The 18483-nt window shown below is 40.1% G+C and overlaps 1 protein-coding gene across 1 annotated transcript in view; it reads left to right on the top strand.

The window, feature by feature from the left end:
- Positions 1 to 17790, top strand: part of LOC128575195 (cytochrome P450 4X1) — a 39544-nt gene extending 21754 nt beyond the window's left edge. Inside the window, exons 7-12 of the mRNA XM_053576641.1 lie at positions 2938 to 3044; positions 3940 to 4130; positions 13028 to 13161; positions 14960 to 15024; positions 15993 to 16075; positions 16814 to 17790. Coding sequence (XP_053432616.1) covers positions 2938 to 3044; positions 3940 to 4130; positions 13028 to 13161; positions 14960 to 15024; positions 15993 to 16075; positions 16814 to 16988 — 755 coding nt within the window. The 3' untranslated portion in view covers positions 16989 to 17790. The remainder of the gene's footprint in view (positions 1 to 2937; positions 3045 to 3939; positions 4131 to 13027; positions 13162 to 14959; positions 15025 to 15992; positions 16076 to 16813) is intronic.
- Positions 17791 to 18483: the final 693 nt, after the last annotated feature.

Consider the following 18483-nt stretch of genomic DNA (forward strand, 5'->3'; position numbering starts at 1 on the left):
TATCCCTCTGAAAGTAGTGTGTCAGAATCTTTGGTGATATTTAGGAAATTTTCTTTTATAATATTCTCTAGTATGGCTCCCATTCCTCTGGGGCATTCTTCTTCCCCTTCTGGGATTCCTATAACTTGTATGTTGGAACGCTTCATAAAGTCACATAATTCTGACAGTGAACGTTCTGCTTTCTCTTCTTTTCTGCCTCTTTTACTATCTGAGTTATCTCAAGAATTTTGTCTTCTACCTCTGAAATTCTTTCTTCTGCATGGTCTAACCTGTTGCTGATACTTTCCAGTGCATCTTTAAGTTCCCTAATTGACTGTTTCATTTACTTCAGCTCTGCTATATCCTTTTTATATTCTTCATATCGTTCATCTCTTATTTGATTCTGTTTTTGGATTTCCTTTTGGTTATTTTCCACTTTATTAGCAGTTTCCTTCATTGTTTCCATCATTTCTTTCATTGTTTTCAACATGCGTATTCTAAATTCCCTTTCTGTCATTCCTAACATTTCTTTATAGGTGGAATCATCTGTAGTAGCTACCTCATGGTCCCTTGGCGGGGTTGTTCTGGACTGGTTCTTCATGTTGCCTGGAGTTTTCTGCTGATTCTTCCTCATGAGTGATTTCTTTTATCTGTTTCCTTGCCCTAATTTTCCTTTCACTTCCTCTTGCTCTTTAAGTTCTCATGCCTGTGGACTAAGGGTTACAGGACCAGAAGGGTGAGACAGTTGAAGAGCAAAAAAGGGATGAAAGGAGGACCGAGTGATAAGAAAAAAAAAGAAAAATAGAGAAAGGAGAGGGGGTGGGTAAAAGGAATATTGACAAAAAGAAGAGAGGCCCAGAAAGAGGGAGACAGAGCACTATAAGTGTACAGTAGGGTACTTTGATACAACCTTAAAAAAACCCCACCTTCTGGGGGTGCCAAGTTGGGTGGTTCCCTTGAGGTCAGCAGCTCTTTGCTAACCTGATCAGACACAGTACCCCACCTCCACCAAGTAGAGAGGAAAGACAAAAATGCTATAAATCAAACCAAAACAAGCAAACAGAAAACTTTACAGGATAAAATTGGGTGAAAAACCAAATAATAGCGGTAGGAACACTAGCAAAAATGAAGTTCTAGTTATTGAAAAAGGCAGCAATGGGAAATTATAATTAAACTAGAAAAATTGAGAAAGAAAAAGGATCTGTATGGAAAAGGTTGAAATTGAAAAACAAAACAACATCAACAACATCAAAATAAACAAAAAAAACAACCAAAAAAAAAAAAAAAACACACACACACACACACACAAAAACCACAACCAAAAACAAAACAGTATGTATATGTTATTGAATATTGTCTGGGAACACGTGGTCTTCTGGGGTATGAGATGTTAATCACAGTTCTGATATGACTGGAGGCTGCTGATTTCTCAAACCCCAGCAGGTAGACACCCTAAATCTGTCTTCAGCCCACTTACAGTTCTGATATGACTGGAGGCTGCTGATTTCTCAAACCCCAGCAGGTAGACACCCTAAATCTGTCTTCAGCCCACTTAAAAGGCACTTTGAACTTGTAAACTTGCTGAGCAGAAGCTTTCCCAGGGAAGTGCTTGTCGCTGGAATCACTGCTGAAGTAGCTATCCACTTACCCAGTGTGCCAAAACTGGTCTCACTCTGCCCCTGAGGGTTAGGGCTGCAAGGCGGCTCAGACCCCACCCTTAGGCTACTTGGTCGCTGGTTTACCAGCTCCCACCTGATTCTAGCTCTGTGACCCTGAGGGCAGAGCTTGCCGGGGCAGATTGCTCACAATGGCTCCCTGTGACCCACAGCCAAACACTATTAGCTCCGTCTGGCTCAGTGGCTCAGACTGGGGCCCTAGACAATGACCAAAGTTCTCCGCACTCCTGCTCAGGCTCTCCCCAAGGCAGTTCAACTGAGTGCCAAGTCCAAAGACACCAAAACAGTTGACAGGTAAGGCCTTTCTGGTTTGCAGTCTCGCTGCTACTGAACTTACAGTTGCCGGCGGGTTTAGACGGATTGAACACACGCGACCACTTGCCATTTTTCCACTGTTTTAGTCCTCCTCTTGGGGTCCAGAAGTCTCTCGCTGACTCCCTGTATCCTCACAGGGAGTGATAGGCAGATCCCACCAGCCACAGATGCCTAGAGTCCTATCTCCCCAGACTCACGGTGCCCAGATGCAAGGAAGCTGTTACTCGGCCGCCATCTTGCTCCGCCTCCTCAGACTTGAATTTCTTAAGAATGCTCTACTGTTGCCTTAAGTTCATTATTATTTTTGGAAAATTTAATGCCAGCCCAGTTTCTTAGCCTTAAAAGTTGTTTGTCTGGAGTCTACGACAATTTTTTTTCTTCTGTCGTTAATGTCAAATAGTTTTACTAGTATATATAATGGAAATGGCCATTCTGTTCCAATTTTTCCAGGTTTAAGGAGTGTCTGTTAATACAAAGATACAAATTTTCTCCTATTTCTAGAAAGTTTTCTTGAATTACAGTTTTAAATATTACTTCTATTCCATATTTGGGATTTTTCTTTTAGCTCCTTTGGTTGACTTTTTTTCTTTTTTTGCCTTTCATTTCATTTAATTCCGTTTTATTTGATAACTTTTCCTTGAGGATAAGATTTTAGACTGAGGAAGGAAAGAATGATTGGTCATTTGAGTCTAAATTTAAAATCATCTTAATTATTTACCTACCTACTGGTATAAACTATGGGTCTGTTGCGTTTATCTTTGGAACTTTCATCAAAAGTTGTCCATTTAATGGGAGAAATGAACCATGTGTAAAAACTAAATCTATTTAAATATAACGGACTCACTTTGGCCTCTGGAAATCAAGCAAAATTTGAAGCCATTTTTGAGCTATCGCTTGCTTTATAATTTATTTGACTTTATAATTTATTCCTGTCACTTTGTTAATGGGGAACTGTTATTCTACCCAGAAAATATAATCCAGCAGAGAAAGAAATCCATCAGTGCTGAGATGAATCAGGACAACATTCAGAAGAGAAAGTACCAGGATTTTCTGGATATTGTCCTTTCTGCCCAGGTAAATCTTCTAAATTTATAAGCCTGCTCAATTAGGTAGTTAATTATGTGAGTAGGAGGGTAAGTGAAGATGAGGTGCAGAGACAAAAACAAAACTATTGATTAAATGCAATAGTGCTTTGAATTGGTGAATTGGCTCCATGTAGTTTAGGGTAAAGATAGAATTCTGCAGCTGAGTTGCTAGAGGGAGTCAGTAAAGACTACATTAAAGATTTGGCAGAATTTGGAGATTATCGTATAATTACATGGAGTTAAGGGAATCACAAGAAAATGATCACAGGGTAAGCATGTGAAATGATGATGATGAAGTCCTGGAAAATCTGCATATCTGGGATTTTGAAGAGAATTTCTACTTGATAATTGGAGGCCATCTTTGCAGCTCCTGCTTTTCTTTTTCTTTTCTTTTCTTTTTTTGTTTGTTTTGTTTTGTTTTTTTGAGACAGAGTCTTACTCTGCCACTGTTGGTAGAGTGCCTTGAGTCACAGCTCACAGCAACTTCAAACTCTTAGGGTCAAGTGATCATCTTGCCTCAGCCTCCCAAGTAGCTGGTACTACAGGCACCTAACACAATGCCCGGCTATTTTTAGAGATGGGGGTCTCACTGTTGCTCAGGCTGGTCTCAAACTCCTGAGCTCAGGCAATCCACATGCCTGGCCTCCCAAAGTAAGGATTACAGGTGTGAGCCACTGCGCTTGGCCAGTGCCTGCTTTTCTAACCTGGGTTCAACTTTATGCTCCAGGCAAATAGGGCTTAGACCATACATTTGTTTAAACAAATGAATATTGAAACCCTTATCTGAAGCCCGAATTTTTCCCCTAAAATTGTTATTTTGATGAGATCTCCAAACATCTATAAACTGACATTTAACAAAGATTTATCTCCACTGTACTTTCTAGGCTAAAGATGAAGAGATCTTTTCAGATACTGACATCCGGTCTGAGGTGAACACGTTCATGTTTGCAGGGCATGACACCACTGCTTCCAGCCTCACCTGGCTCCTCTACTGCCTGGCTCAGTACCCTGAGCATCAGGACAGATGCCGGGAGGAGATCAGGGCCATCCTAGGGGATGGGTCCTCCATCAACTGGTAAGATCTCTGCATCTGTAAATATTGCATCCTAGTTCTTCTCCTGGGGTTTTGCTTTATTTTTTGCCCTGGTTCTTTAATGACTATATGTGCGTAGGGAAGCAGGGGTGGTAAGCTACTTTTCTATTCTTTCTTTTTTTTTTTTTTTTTTTGAGACAGAGTCTCATTATGTCACCCTCCATAGAGGGCAATGGCATCACAGCTCGCAGAAACCTCAAACTCTTGGGCTTAAGGGATTCTCTCGCCTCAGCCTCCCAAGAAGCCGGGACTACAGGTGCCCATCACAATGCCCGGCTATTTTTTTGTTGTAGTTGTCATTGTTGTCTTTAGCTGGCCCAGGCTGGTTTGAACCTGCCAGCCCCGATGTATGTGGCCGGCACCTAGCCGCTGAGCTACAGGCACTGAGCCTGTCTTCTTTCTTAAAAGAGCCTCATCTTAGCCTCTTGTCTTTTGCAAAAGAAGGTTACTCATCATAAAAGTATCTGTCGTTGTTTTTCTCATCAGCCGTGTGTACAATGTCCAATTTCCATTCTTTCACCCAGGCTCTGGTGCATTGGAAATGAGGACTTGATCCCAGGGTTTGCATTTAGAACTCCACTCCTGAGAGAGCTGAATGAGAAGCTGCTTTATTTAAGGCTCAATATAGACATCCTTTCCCATGCTCTTGTCATCCATTTTATTCCTCAGGATTGATGTTGGACTTTGAGCATAATATTAACATAATATTGAGCATAATATTAACTGTCATGTAAGTTGTATTTAACTTATTGTAGTTTGGAGCCTGGGCCCTCATGAAGCATATATAACTCACAGGTATCTTGATTTAGTATAACATAGTGGCCCCAAGAAAAAAAATTTTTTTCTAGTATGGCAGTCAGTGTATTAAATGATACATAGTATAGTTGAGTTTAGCAAGTACAGACTGAAACCACTTTAAGTAGTGAAGCACTAAAAAAATTCACTAAGTTTTTATGTGGGTCCTGGCCTCAATGAACTCACCATTGACTACAGAAGACAGACCTCCATACAGGAAATCTAAGGATATCACAATGAGGGCGATGATAGAGATATGTGCTAGCTAACCCAGAGGCGTGGAAGACAGGCAGCTAGCCTGGCCTGGGGTGCTCAAGGCGATGACCTTGGGGATCCAACACTGAAGGATGAGTAGATGTTCATCAGGTGAAAACCTTCCACTCTATTTTGATACATTTTCATCATAACTTGCTGTTAATAAAGCCCAGGTTATAGGTTTTCCCCCTCAGATGTGCTGTTTGCAAGAATAAAACATGCCCCTAACATAAATCTCACCCTTCTCTCTAGCTGGTCGAAGGGGCAGAAAGATATAAATGTTAAGGGCAGGGCAGAATATAAATGTCTTAACACAATAACTAAGAAAATGCCATGAAGGCTATGTTAACCAGTTTGGTGAAAATATTTCAAATTGTATATAAAACCAGCACATTGTACCCCATGATTGCATTAATGTACACAGCTATGATTTAATAAATAAATAAATAAAACATGAAGGAAATGTTTTAAAAAAAGGAAAAAGAAATGTTAAGGGCTACTCAGCCTTGTGACTACAAAAAAAAAACAACATAGGATTTCACATGCAAAGGTCAGCTCCATAGGAACATTTTTAAAGCAGAATTTGAAGTTACAATGGTAGAGATCTCATTTTCATAAGGAAAGAGTAATTCCCTACCATAAATGAAAGCACTAATTATATAGCACACAATACCATGTTGAGTAACTTTTTAAATATATGTTATACAACACGATGTTTTGATATATGTGTGTGTATATATACCCACATATGTATATATAATCATTGTGAAGAATGACTGAATTAATCATTATCTCATATTTATCTCATATTTATCATTTTTGTGACAAGGACATTTAAAATCTACCCTCTTAGCAATTTCCAAGTAAACAAAGTGTTATTCACTAATGTGTTGTACATCTCCTAAACTTATTCCTCCTCCCTAACTGAAACTCGGCATCCTTTAACATCTCCCCAATTCCTCATTCCCTGCCAGCCCCTGGCAACCACCATTCTACTCCCTGCTTCTGTGAGTTCCACCTGTAAGTGAGATCATGTGGCATTTGTTTTTCTGTGCCTGGCTTATTACACTGCACATAATGTCCTCCAGGTTCATCCATGCTGTTAAATGACAAGATATCCTTCCTTTGTAAGGTTAAATAGTATTCCTTTGTGGCTCGGTGCCCGTAGCACAGTAGTTACAGCGCCAGCCACATACACCGAAGTTGGCAGGTTCGAACCCGGCCCGGTCAGCTAACCAACAGTGACAACTGCAACAAAAAATAGCCGGGACTTGTGGCAGGCACCTATAAGTCCCAGATACTTGGGAGGCTGAGGCAAGAGAATCACTTAAGCCCAAGAGTTTGAGTTTACTGTTTGCTGTTAGCTGCGACGCCATGGCACTCTACCAAGGGCAACATAGTGAGACTCCATCTCAAAAAAAAAAAAAGGATTCCTTTGTGTGTGTAAGTGTATACCACATTTTCTTTAGCTTTTCATTCAGTGATGGCCGCTTAGGTTGATTTCACATCTGAACTATTGTGCATACAGATATCTCTTCAATACTAATTCTGTTTCCTTTGGATGTATATTCAGAAGGAAAATTGACAGATTGTACGGTAGTTCTATTTTTAATTTTTCAAGGAATTTCCATAATGGTTGTACTAATTTACATTCCATAGCCATACTAACATTCATTAAATTTGGATTTGTTTTGTTTTTGAGACAGGGTCTTACTCTGTCACCTGTGCTAGAGTGCAGTGGCATCACAGCTCATAGCAACCTCAAACTCCTGGGTTCAAGCTATTCTGCCTCAGCCTCTCATGTAGCTGGAACTACATGTGCATGCCACCACGTCCAGCTAATTTTCCTATTTTTTTTTGTAGAGATGGGGTCTGGCTCAGGTTGATCTCCATCTCCTGTCCTCAAGCCATCCACCTGCCTTCATCTCCCAAAATGCTAGAATTACAGGTGTGAGCCCCCGCACCCTGCCTGTCTTTTTGATAATAGCCCTTCTAACAGGTGTGAGAGGAGAGCTCATTATAGTTTTAGTTTGCATTTCCCTGATAATTAGTGATGTTGAACATTTTTTTATTTTTGTTTTGGTAAACATGATTCAAAGGGTGGTACATTTATGACATACAAAGAAAAGTAAGATTTTGTAGGCAATACAAATTTAGTTCCAGCAACAGGAAAATCTTTTTACTTGCCAGATTTTGCCTGTTTTTTTTTTCCAAAATATTATGAATGTACAAACGTTTTGTTTACATGAATTGCTTTTGCACAGTTTGAGTCAAAGTCATAAGTATGCTTATTTCCTGGAGAGTGTGCATTGTACCTATTAGGTGTGAACTTGCCCCTCCCTTTCTGCCCCTCCCACCTGCTTGCTTCCTGTTGAGTTTTACTAACGTGTGCATGTGAGCGTCAGTCAGTTTGTTCCAATTTCTTAGTGAGTACATGCGGTGTTTCGTTTTCCATTCTTGTAATACTTCACTTAGAAGAATGGTCTCCAGTTCTATCCGGGTTGTTACAAAAGGTATTAGTTCACCATTTTTTTAATGGATGAGTAAGTACTCCTTGGTGTAACACCACATTTTGTTAATACACTCATGTATTGATGGGCACTTGGTTTGATTCCACATCTTTGCAATTGTGACTTGCACTGTTTTAAACATTCGAGCGCAAGTGTCTTTTTGATAAAATGACTTTTTTTCCTTTGGGTAAATGCCCAATAATGAGATTCCTGGATCAAACGATAGGTCTACTTTCCTTGGGGTATCTTCATATAACTTTCCATGGATGGTGTACTAGCTTGCAGTCCCATCAACAATGTGTAAGAATTCCTTTCTCTCTGCATCCATGCCAGCATCTGTTGTTTTAGAGGTTTTTTTGATAAAAAAAACGTTCTCATTGGAGTTTGATAATATCTCATTGTGGTTTTGATTTGCATTTCCCTGATGATTAGAGACATCAAGCATTTTTTTCATATGTTTTATGGCCATTAGCATATCTTCTTTTGAAAAGCATCTGTTCATGACTTGTGCCCACTTTTTTATGGGGTGGTTTGATTTTTTTTCTTGCTTATTTGCTTGGGTTCTTTATAGATTTTGGTTACTAGCCCTTTATTAGATATATAGCATGCAAATATTTTCTCCCGTACTGCAGGTTGTCTGTTCACCCTATCAATTGTGTCCTGGCTGTGCATAAGCTTTTTCTTTATTTTCTTTCTTTCTTTCTTTCTTTTATTTATTTATTTATGTACACATAGATCATGTATACATTAATGCATTTGTGGGGTACAATGTACTGATATCATATAGAATTAGGAACACTTACATCACACCGGTTAACATATACCTCATCTCATTTACTTAATTATTGTGTTAAGACATTAATATTCTATACTAATAGATCTGACATGCACCCTTGCATTATGCACCATAGGTGTGATCCCACCATTCACCCTCCCTCGATCTGACCTCCCCACTCCCCTCCCTGCATAAGCTTTTTAATTTAATCAAGTCCCATTTGCTAATTTTTGTTGTTGCTGTGACTGCCTTTGGGGGTCTTCTTCATAAACTCTTTGCTTAGACCAATGTCTGTAAGAGATTTTCCAACATTTTCTTCTAGAATTCTCATAACTTCGTGCCTCAGGTTTAAGTCTTTCATCCATTGTGAATTAATTTTTGTAAGTGGTGAGAGGTGCTGCAGGTCCTGTGTCAATCTTCTATAAGCAATTACTCAATTTTTCCAGCACCATTTATTGAATGGGGATTTTTCTCCCCCCGTATATGTTATTCCCTGGTTTAGCAAAAATCAGATGGTTTTATATCTGGGTTTTCTGATCCATTAGTCTATGTCTGGTTGTTTATGCCAGTACCTTGCTGTTTTGGTTACTATAGCCTTGTAGTATAGCCTGAAGTCTGGCAAAGTGATGCCTCCTGATTTGACCTTTTTCTTTATGGTTGCTTTTCCTATTTGGGATCTTGCTTGTTCCATACAAAGAGTAGAATTATTTTTCTAGATCTATGAAAAATGACATTGTTATTTTAATGGAGATGGCATTGGTCAGTTTGGGTAATATAGACATTTTAGCAATTTTAATTTGCTGATCCATGAGCATAGTATATTTTTCCATTTGTTTCTATCCCCTGCAATTTCCTTCCTCTGTAACTAGTAGTTCCCGTGTAGAAGTCTTTTTCATCCTTGGTTAAATATATTTCTGGGTATTTTTTTTTCTTTGTTGCTATTGTGAAAAGTATTGAGTCTTTCATTTGATTCTCAGCTTGGCTGTTGTTGGTATACATGAAAGCTACTGATTTGTGTACATTGATTTTATAACCTGAGACTCTGATGAATTTATTTACCAATTCCAGGAGTCTCTTGACAGAATCTTTGGGGTTTACTAGATGTAAAGTCATATTGTCAGCAGAGAGTGATAGTTTAGCCTCTTCTGTCCCTATTTGGATAACCTTGATTTCCTTTTCTTGTCTGGATGCTGCAGCTAGGACTTTCAATATTACATTGACTAGAAGTGGTAGCAATGAGCATCCTTATCTCATTCCTGATCTTAGGATGAGAAAGTGTCAATGAATTTTTTACCACTGAGTAGATGTTAACTGTGGGTTTGTCATATGTAGCTTCTATTGTGTTGAGATACATTTCTTCTGTTGCTAATTTGCTGAGATTTTTATCATGAAAGGATGTGAAATTTGCCAAAGCTATCTCCCATTGGGTCCATTGAGCAGAACTGATTGCCAACTATAGCTAAAAGGGAGTGGGAGCTGTGTTAGAGGGTCTTTTAGTTGTAAGACTAAGGCTAAACAGGACTGTAGCAGCCCATATAGCATATGGCAAGGAGGAGTGAGAGTTTTTATTTATTTATTTATTTATTTATTTATTATTATTATTTTTTATTATTAATATTAAATCATAGCTGTGTACATTAATGCGATCATGGGGCACCATATGCTGGTTTTATAAACAGTGGAGTGAGAGTTTTAATTAACATCTGTATAGCTCGATAATGGAATACCTTGGTGAAAAGGGCATGGGGAGGGATTATTTAGCTCTCCTATCAAGCATGAGAGAGCTCACAAGACAAGAGCAGCAGCAATTGCTACAGCTGTGGTGTAAGAGCCACAAGATCAGCTCCATAAGAAGCTGGAGGAGAAGGCAGGCGGAGTGAGCTCATACTATCATGGACCCACTTACTCTGACTCTCACTTCTGCTGGCAGCACAGCGTCTCTCTGCTAAAGATTGCTAAGCTCTGCTAAAGGCTGCTAAGATCTATTCTTCTAAGACTGCTTCTCCCTCAAAGACTGTTTATCTCTCTCTCTCTCCCTTCTGCTAAAGCAAATAGCCCTCAGGCATCTAAAAGCAATTGTTTCCAAGCAAGGTAGCCTTGTCCAGAACCTAGATAAGCAGGGGGCCGGAGACCTGGCCAGTCCCGGCCTGACCAATGGTAATGAGACAGGACTAAAGCTGAGCCTGCAGCGGGGCAGGACCATGTCAGAGTCTGGAACTAGGAGAGTCTTCTACCTGCATATAGGTCTGCCCTCCCAAAACAACTCTCCAAGGTATTGAGCTCCACTGGTGTTTCACATACTCCTACCTGAATCCCAAGGCTCCTACGAAGGCACTTTGTGGATGTGGATGGCTATGAAATTGTTGTGCTGTGGAGATACCCACATCGGGTACTTCCTAGTCTCCCATCTTGCTGAGTAATCATTTTCTTCATTCCTTAAATTTGGAAACATTGTATGTCACCCTCCAACACAAATTTTAGATATTTAGATATTTTAACCTTGATTAGAGTAGATATTTATACAACTCAAATATTAACTTTTCTCATTCTCACTCAGCTTAAATGAGAATACAATAAAGAAGTTTTTTCCAGGTGAGAAAACAAAATCCAGATGATCTTTTATTTTAATGAGAGAAATAGTAATACTACTATAGAGAATAAAATATTTTTTGCTCCATAATATATACTTAAAACTGTATTTACTAAAATTTGCATGTGGCATTCTAAGAATTTGTAATTCATTTAGACAAATAACAAAATTGTACTACAAAGGCAGCTCCCATATCTCAGTGGGTAGGGCCCTGGCCACATACATCCAACCACATACACTGGGTTCGAACCCAGCCTGGGCCAGCTAAAACAACAATGACAACTGCAACAACAAAAAAAATAGCCCAATAGCAAGGCGTTGTGGTAGGCACCTGTAGTCCCAGCTACTTAGGAGTCTGAGGCAAGAGAATCGCTTAAGCCCAAGTGTTTGAGGTTGCTGTGAGCTGCGATACCACAGCATTCTACCCAGGGTGACAGCTTGAGACTCTGTCTCAAAAAAAAAAAAAAAAATTGTACTACAAAGAGCAATTTCTGCGAAAGCTGAAAAGTTGTTCAACTTCTGTATTCAGCTTCTGGTCAGTCCATTTCTGTGTGGGGTTAAAATTCCCCTCTTCTTTTTGCTTCATAATTGAGGCAAGCAAAGATTTTTTTATAAGTTATGCCAACTGCCAAGGTTAGCAGAATTATTTTTTTTTTTATCCTGAGCTTGAGGAAGAAAGAGTTGCAAATTAAAATTTCACATTACCCAGTGGCCAAAGGCTGCGTTCAAAATAAATAATCAGAAAAGCATATAAAATACAATAAGGAAAATAGATTAAATATACGCAGTCATTTTACTGAACCAATGTTACTAGCTATTATGCAAATAAGCCACTCTGTTCTAATTACACTTTAAACTTGCTCTGTGTGGCAAGTTCTTTTCCTTCTCTGAAGGGAAATCCCCCTGAGTGGGTCTCACAGTTCCCATTTGTTTAAATCACAAAGACAGTCTTGTGTCAGTCATTAAACTACCTGGTCCCCATGTAATAATGATACTTTCAAATACTTACCCACTTGGAGCTTTTTTTTCTCCCTGCCAGCTTGGTATTTCTCTGGGCCTGGAAGCCAGAAGAGGGGAAGGGGAGTCTACGGATGGCTTGTTCTTACTGACCAGCTCCTCTTATATTCAGTAGCTGCTGTTTCTCTCCCTTCCAGAAATGGTTCCAGAAGGGCAGAAGCTGAGAAAGGGGCTAGAAATATTGTAATCATGCCAAAGGGCTTGGTGGATGCCCAATGCTTTGTTTCTCTCGGGGGTGTAACAGTGGGTTTCTTGGAGATTCTCTCACTTTCCAGTGGCAATTCAGAGAAGAAGGGAATTCTTGTCCTTAGACAGAGTCTTGTTCAAGCTGGTCCCAGAGCTCTCCCTCTTGCCAGTCCACTGGTCCTGGGACACACTTGCACATTCGGACCTTGCCCCGGCTGCTTTCCCCTCCCTGTCTTTCTGTTCTGAGTCACAGCCTTTCATTTCAGTGCTGTACTCCCCAGACTCTAGGGAGCACAGGTCAGATCATCTAAGGGACCCTCCTGAAGCTGCCTGCTGTTTAAGAGGGGGCGATACCTGCCCCCATTCCACATGGCACTCTGGCATCCCAACAGTTCTCTCTGCAGGGTTTTTTTTTTTTTTCTATCTAAATTCTTAAGCCTCCTTTGTTCAATCCTTAGCCATTTCTTATTCATGCTTACTTTACATAATGAGCTAAGGGTTTGCAAAAAACTTGTTTTCAGAAATCTCGGCAAATGGTGGGTTAGCATCTCGCTTTGTAATGAGGACATTCATTCCCTTCGGCTCCTCTGCCTGAGGTCTAAGGGTCCCATTTTAACCTTCTGTTACACAAACCAGTGTCAAAATATCCTTAATCGGAGGGTAATAATGCCAGGAACAAATATCATTCAGAAAAAAATAGATATTTACAAGCTGGGCATGGTGTCTGAGTGGCCTCCTTCTGTCCTCACAGGGACCAGCTGGCTGAGATGTCCTACACCATGATGTGCATCAAGGAGATGCTCCGCATCATCTCTCCACTGCCAGCCATTTCCAGAGAACTCAGCCAGCCCCTGACTTTCCCAGATGGATGCTCTGTGCCTGCAGGTCTCTGCCCTCTTTTCCTAAGCAGTTCCTTGAGACCGTGGGAATCACACAGTGACAAAGATTGGTGGATTTCTTAGCAATTGGAGAAGACAAAAGATAACCCTAAAGACATCTGGTTTAGGGTTGGATACCTAGCAAGAGCTCAGAGGATAATGCCTTGTCAGATGAAATTTGAGTGACTTTCCCAAAGGCAAAGCTAAGCCCAGAACCCATGTCTCTGGGATCCCAGCCCAGGGTTTCTTCCATAGTGGGACATTATTTTTAAGTTAATCTTTCTTTTTCTTTTGAGACAGAGTCTCACTATGTCGCCCTCCCTAGAGTGCTGTGGTGTCACAGCTCACAGCAACCTCAAACTCTTGGACTTAAGTGAGTCTCTTGCCTCAGCCTCCCGAGAAGCTGGGACTACAGGTGCCCACCACAACGCCCGGCTATTTTTTTGTTGCAGTTGTCATTGTTGTTTAGCTAGCCTGGGCTGCATTCAGACCTGCCAGCCACAGTGTATGTGGCTGGCTCCGTAACCACTGTGTCACGGGTGCCAAGCCAAGTTAATCTTTCTTTTACTGTGTTTGAGACCTAGATGAAACTTCATGGAAGATGAACACTGTTATCTCTGTCTGAGAAATCAGTGGAGGGGGAGAGCTTTAGCCTCATCATCCTAATAGAAATATGGAACATTTAATAGTTTATATGGAGCCTTTTCCTCTTGGAACATGACCTTAATAGACACTTAGTAATTTATAGTTTACTAAATACTTCTAAATATTTCCATTGTAGACAACCCCCACCCCCGCCCCTGGGGAACATCAATATGCAGATGAGGTTAACTGACAGGAGCAGAGCTAGACCTTGTGCAGAGGGCCTGAGCCTGGCGTCTCCAGTCTTCAAAACAGCACAGGTTTCTGAGCAGGGCTCGTAGGAGGCAGAGAGGCCATGTGAGACACCTTTTCACTTGTCCACATCAATGATTTATTAATTCATGACTTAGGAAGGAAGCAACGGGATTGATTGTAAACATCTATAGCCTGTCATTTGTTGACAGATTCTGAATTAATTTACCAGAATTATTTCTGGTACCCAAATAATCCTTAAATTCACTTTCCTTTATCTTTTCTTTTTACTCTAAAACCATATGGATAGTTATCAAAATTCCCCACTTCCATGTGTGAGCAACAGAAATTTGTCACTGGATCTGCATGATGAAATCACAGTTCTATTCTTATGTACCCAACTGTCTCCGCTGGGTGGCTGGCTGTTCAATAGGCCTTTGACAGATATTCAAGGAATTTCCAAATTTAGCAGAAAACAAAAGCACGCTTTATCACTTTGATATGACACCAACAGCTCCTTATGAATTAAGTTAGTGCCTTGAAAACTAAGGTGCCACCCCAAGCCACTGGTGGCCTTAGGTATAGTACACGGAGCTCTGCCAGGGAGCAAGCTCTTCCCTTCAAGAAGAGCTAAAAAGCAGGATAGAAGTAGCCCACAACTTGGTCTTTCTCCTGAAATCCCTTTTTTTTTGTAGAGACAGAGTTTCACTTTATCACCCACTGTAGAGTGCGCTGGCATTGCACAGCTCACAGCAACCTCCAACTCCTGGACTTAGGCGATTCCCTTGCCTCAGCCTCCCGAGTAGCTGGGACTACAGGCGCCTGCCACAACGCCCGGCTATTTTTTTGTTGCGGTTTGGCTGGGGTCGGGTTTGAACCCGCCACTCTCAGCATATGGAGCCAGCGCCCTGCCCACTGAGCCACAGGTGCCGCCCTCTCCTGAAATCTCTTTTATTTCCCTCCTTTCCCAGGAATGACCGTGGTTCTCAGTATTTGGGGTCTTCACCACAACCCGACTGTCTGGAAAAATCCAAAGGTATGACTCTCTTATACATAAAATACTTCAAAGAACTAGTGGCTCTGCAATTCATTTTTTTGGTAGCTAAGCATGGAAGTGGCTACGTACTTAAATGGCACAATGCAAACAAAAATAAAGGTAAAATTCCCCAAATATAAAATTATCTATGTTCTTGAAACATCACAACACATACTGGCGCTGTCTTCAACATAAGCCGCTAGCGTTTGAGATCTATGACATTAGTAGGAAGCTGGACTGCCTATCTTCATAACAATTGACCACATAATCATTTTGGCTTGATTTCTAAATGGTACACTCTTAACTCCAAAGTGAAAATAAAACCACTAGTCATAGAATTTTTGCTTCCCCCAAGTCTGGGTAACAGACAACTCAGTTGGGAAGCCAGGGAAGGTCTGCAGGTCTTGAGGTACACGGTCCAGCTTGGTAGCCAGTAGCCACAGGTGGCTACAGAGCATGTAGAATGTGGCTGGTTGGAACTGAGATGTGTTGAAAATATAAAATATTCATTGGATTTTAAGAAATATTACTTCTCCAAATGTGAAACATTTCCTTTTTTACTTATACTGTTTATATGTTGGAATGACAATTTTTGGTTAAATAAATTACATAACTAAAATTAATTTCACCTTTAAAAATGTGGCTACCATAATATTTTTAATTACATATGTGGTTCACATTATATTTCTATATATATATATATATTTTTTTTTATTTATTTTTTGTTTGTTTGTTTTGCAGTTTTTGGCCGGGGCTGGGTTTGAACCCACAACCTCTGGCATATGGGGCTGGCACCCTACTCCTTTGAGCCACAGGCACTGCCCGGTTCACATTATATTTCTATTAGTCAGTACTAAGTAGTTACATAAGAAATACATTGATATTGTTTTGGGGGTGGTGGTGGGGTTGCCACCTTCATGTTGTTTGGGGGGTGATGCTACATTTGGGGAATTGTACTCTCATTTCAGGTCTTTGACCCCTTGAGGTTCTCTCCAGAGAATTCTGATCAGAGACATCCCCATGCCTTTTTACCATTCTCAGCTGGACCGAGGTGGGAACAATTTGGAGTTACTGAAAATACACAAACGTGTATTCTTGGGAATAGCTTACTCCTTTTAGCCCCTCAGCTCTATACATTCTTCCGTGGAACCCTATCTTCTTACCTGGCCATGAGGTAGATCTTGGTGCCTATTTGAACCCCTAAAGCAGTGTTATTCAACCCTTTTTTTATCTTACAGCACACTTGAACCTGAAGTTAAACTTCGTAGCACACTTAAATTATGTTGATAAAATAAGAGTAAAAAAATTAATATATTTTCTGTGCTTTGAACTTCTTTTGAAAATAACTAATGATTTTTTAAATTTTTCACAGCACACTCTAAGATCCTCTCACGGCACACCAGTTGAAAATCACTGCCCTAAAGAGTCAGTTAGTTTCACAAAGAACAACCCTATTCTTTGTCACATCCTCTGTAGCCATGTGCCAGAAAGCTATCCCATGATATAAGCTGTTGCTGATAGACTCAGAGCCGTTTTCCCTCAAAGCAGGAGAGACAGTTCTATGAGTAATTCCAACTGCAATCTTGTTCTGGGGAAGGCATCACATTGGAGCCTCCCAGCTCACATTCGTGCAGGGAGCAATGTAAGTCTGAAATCCAAAAGTTTCAATAGCATTTAGTGCAAAGATGTTGTTTTACAGTGTACTTCAGACTTGTTGTTCTAGTATTTTATTAAAGAGTTGGAAGAAACATGATTTCTTCCATCACTTTCTTCCCTGTGGTGTCTGCAGGAACTGCATCGGCCAGCAGTTTGCCATTGTTGAGTTAAAGGTGGCCATTGCCTTGATTCTGCTCCGCTTCAAAGTGTCTCTGGACCGCACCAAACCTGTGGCCTTCATGAACCGTATTGTTCTCAAACCCAAGCATGGGCTCTATTTACATCTGACAAAACTCCCCGAATGTTAGATCTCACGGTACAATGATTAAATAAATATGTTGTGTTTTTAAGTTAAATTTACAGTTCATGGTCCAAGTAAATGGAAAGGAATCAAAGTGTAGTGGGCAAGTTAGAGGGAGGAGAGATAAAGTTCTCTGTGAAGGTACACATTATCCACAAGACTTCTAGGGAACAAAGGATATCTCCTTGATCTATTTCTATATGATTTGGGGAGATTTTCATACTTTTTCTGCTTGATTTTGCCTACTATTAATGTTCTATATCAAGCACTTTGCTAAGTGATTTCCATATATTTTCTGTTGTTTTTAAAAATAGTTTTCAGGCTCACACCTGTAATCTTAGCACTCTGGGAGGCCAAGGTGGGTGGATAGCTTTAGCTCATGAGCTTGAGACCAGCCTGAGCATAAGCAAGACCCTGTCTCTACTACAAATAGAAAAACTGAGGCAAGAGGATCACTTGAGCCCAAGAGTTGGAGGTTGTTTTGAGCTATGATGCCAAAGCACTCTAACCAGGGGGACAACTTGAGGCTCTGTCTCAAAAAAAAAAAAATAGTTTTCAGAAGTACAAAAGAAATAAAAGAATATATGCTTACATTTCCAACACTAGAAATCATGTAGAATAAAAATTTTAAATGCCATCTCACATAGCTCACATCCCATACCTTGACCAATCCTATGGTATTTCCAAAAAACAGAATAGTTTGGTGTATGTTCTTTCAGGTATTTTCCTATACAACGTTACATATTTGTGTAGGTGTATATTCTTATAGATGGGATCATAGACATTATTATTGCTTTTTTTCACTTAATAAAAATCTACCTGACTTCTTATCATGATTTCATGGTATTCTGTAATATGGATGCATTTTAATTTATTTAGCTATTTTTCTTGTTGGACATTTAAATTATTTATAATTTTAGAAACATGTTTACTGGTCATTTATGTTTACCTTTGTTTAGTTCTCTGTAATTATGCACTGTTTTTCTATGAAGTTGTCTTTTTCTAACTGATTCCTATGAGTTCTTTATATATTGTGGATAACAATCCTTGATTATAACTTTTCTTTATAATTTTTCCCATTATTTCACTTTTTAAAAACAAAGCTGTCTTTGGCCAGGTGTGGTGGCTCACGCTGTAATCCTAGCACTTGGGAGGCCGAGGCAGGTGGATTGCCTGAGCTCATAGGTTTGAGACCAGCCTGAGCCAGAGTGAGACCTCATCTCTAAAAATAGCCCAGTGTTGTGGTGGGCACCTGTAGTCCCACCTACTTGGGAGGCTGAGGCAAGAGAATCATTTAAACCCAAGAGTTTGAGGTTGCTGTGAGCTATGATGCCACAGCACTCTACTGAGGACGACGAAGTGAGACTCTGTCTCCAAAAAAAAAAAGCTGCATTTATGATGTCTTTTACCCTATGGAACTTTTAAATTGTCATAAAGACAGACATATCAACTTTTCTTTATGGTTTCTGGGTTTTGAGTCTTAGATGAGAACACCTTTGTTA

This window comes from Nycticebus coucang, chromosome 22 (assembly GCF_027406575.1).
Source record: "Nycticebus coucang isolate mNycCou1 chromosome 22, mNycCou1.pri, whole genome shotgun sequence".
In the NCBI taxonomy this organism is placed as follows: domain Eukaryota; kingdom Metazoa; phylum Chordata; class Mammalia; order Primates; family Lorisidae; genus Nycticebus; species Nycticebus coucang.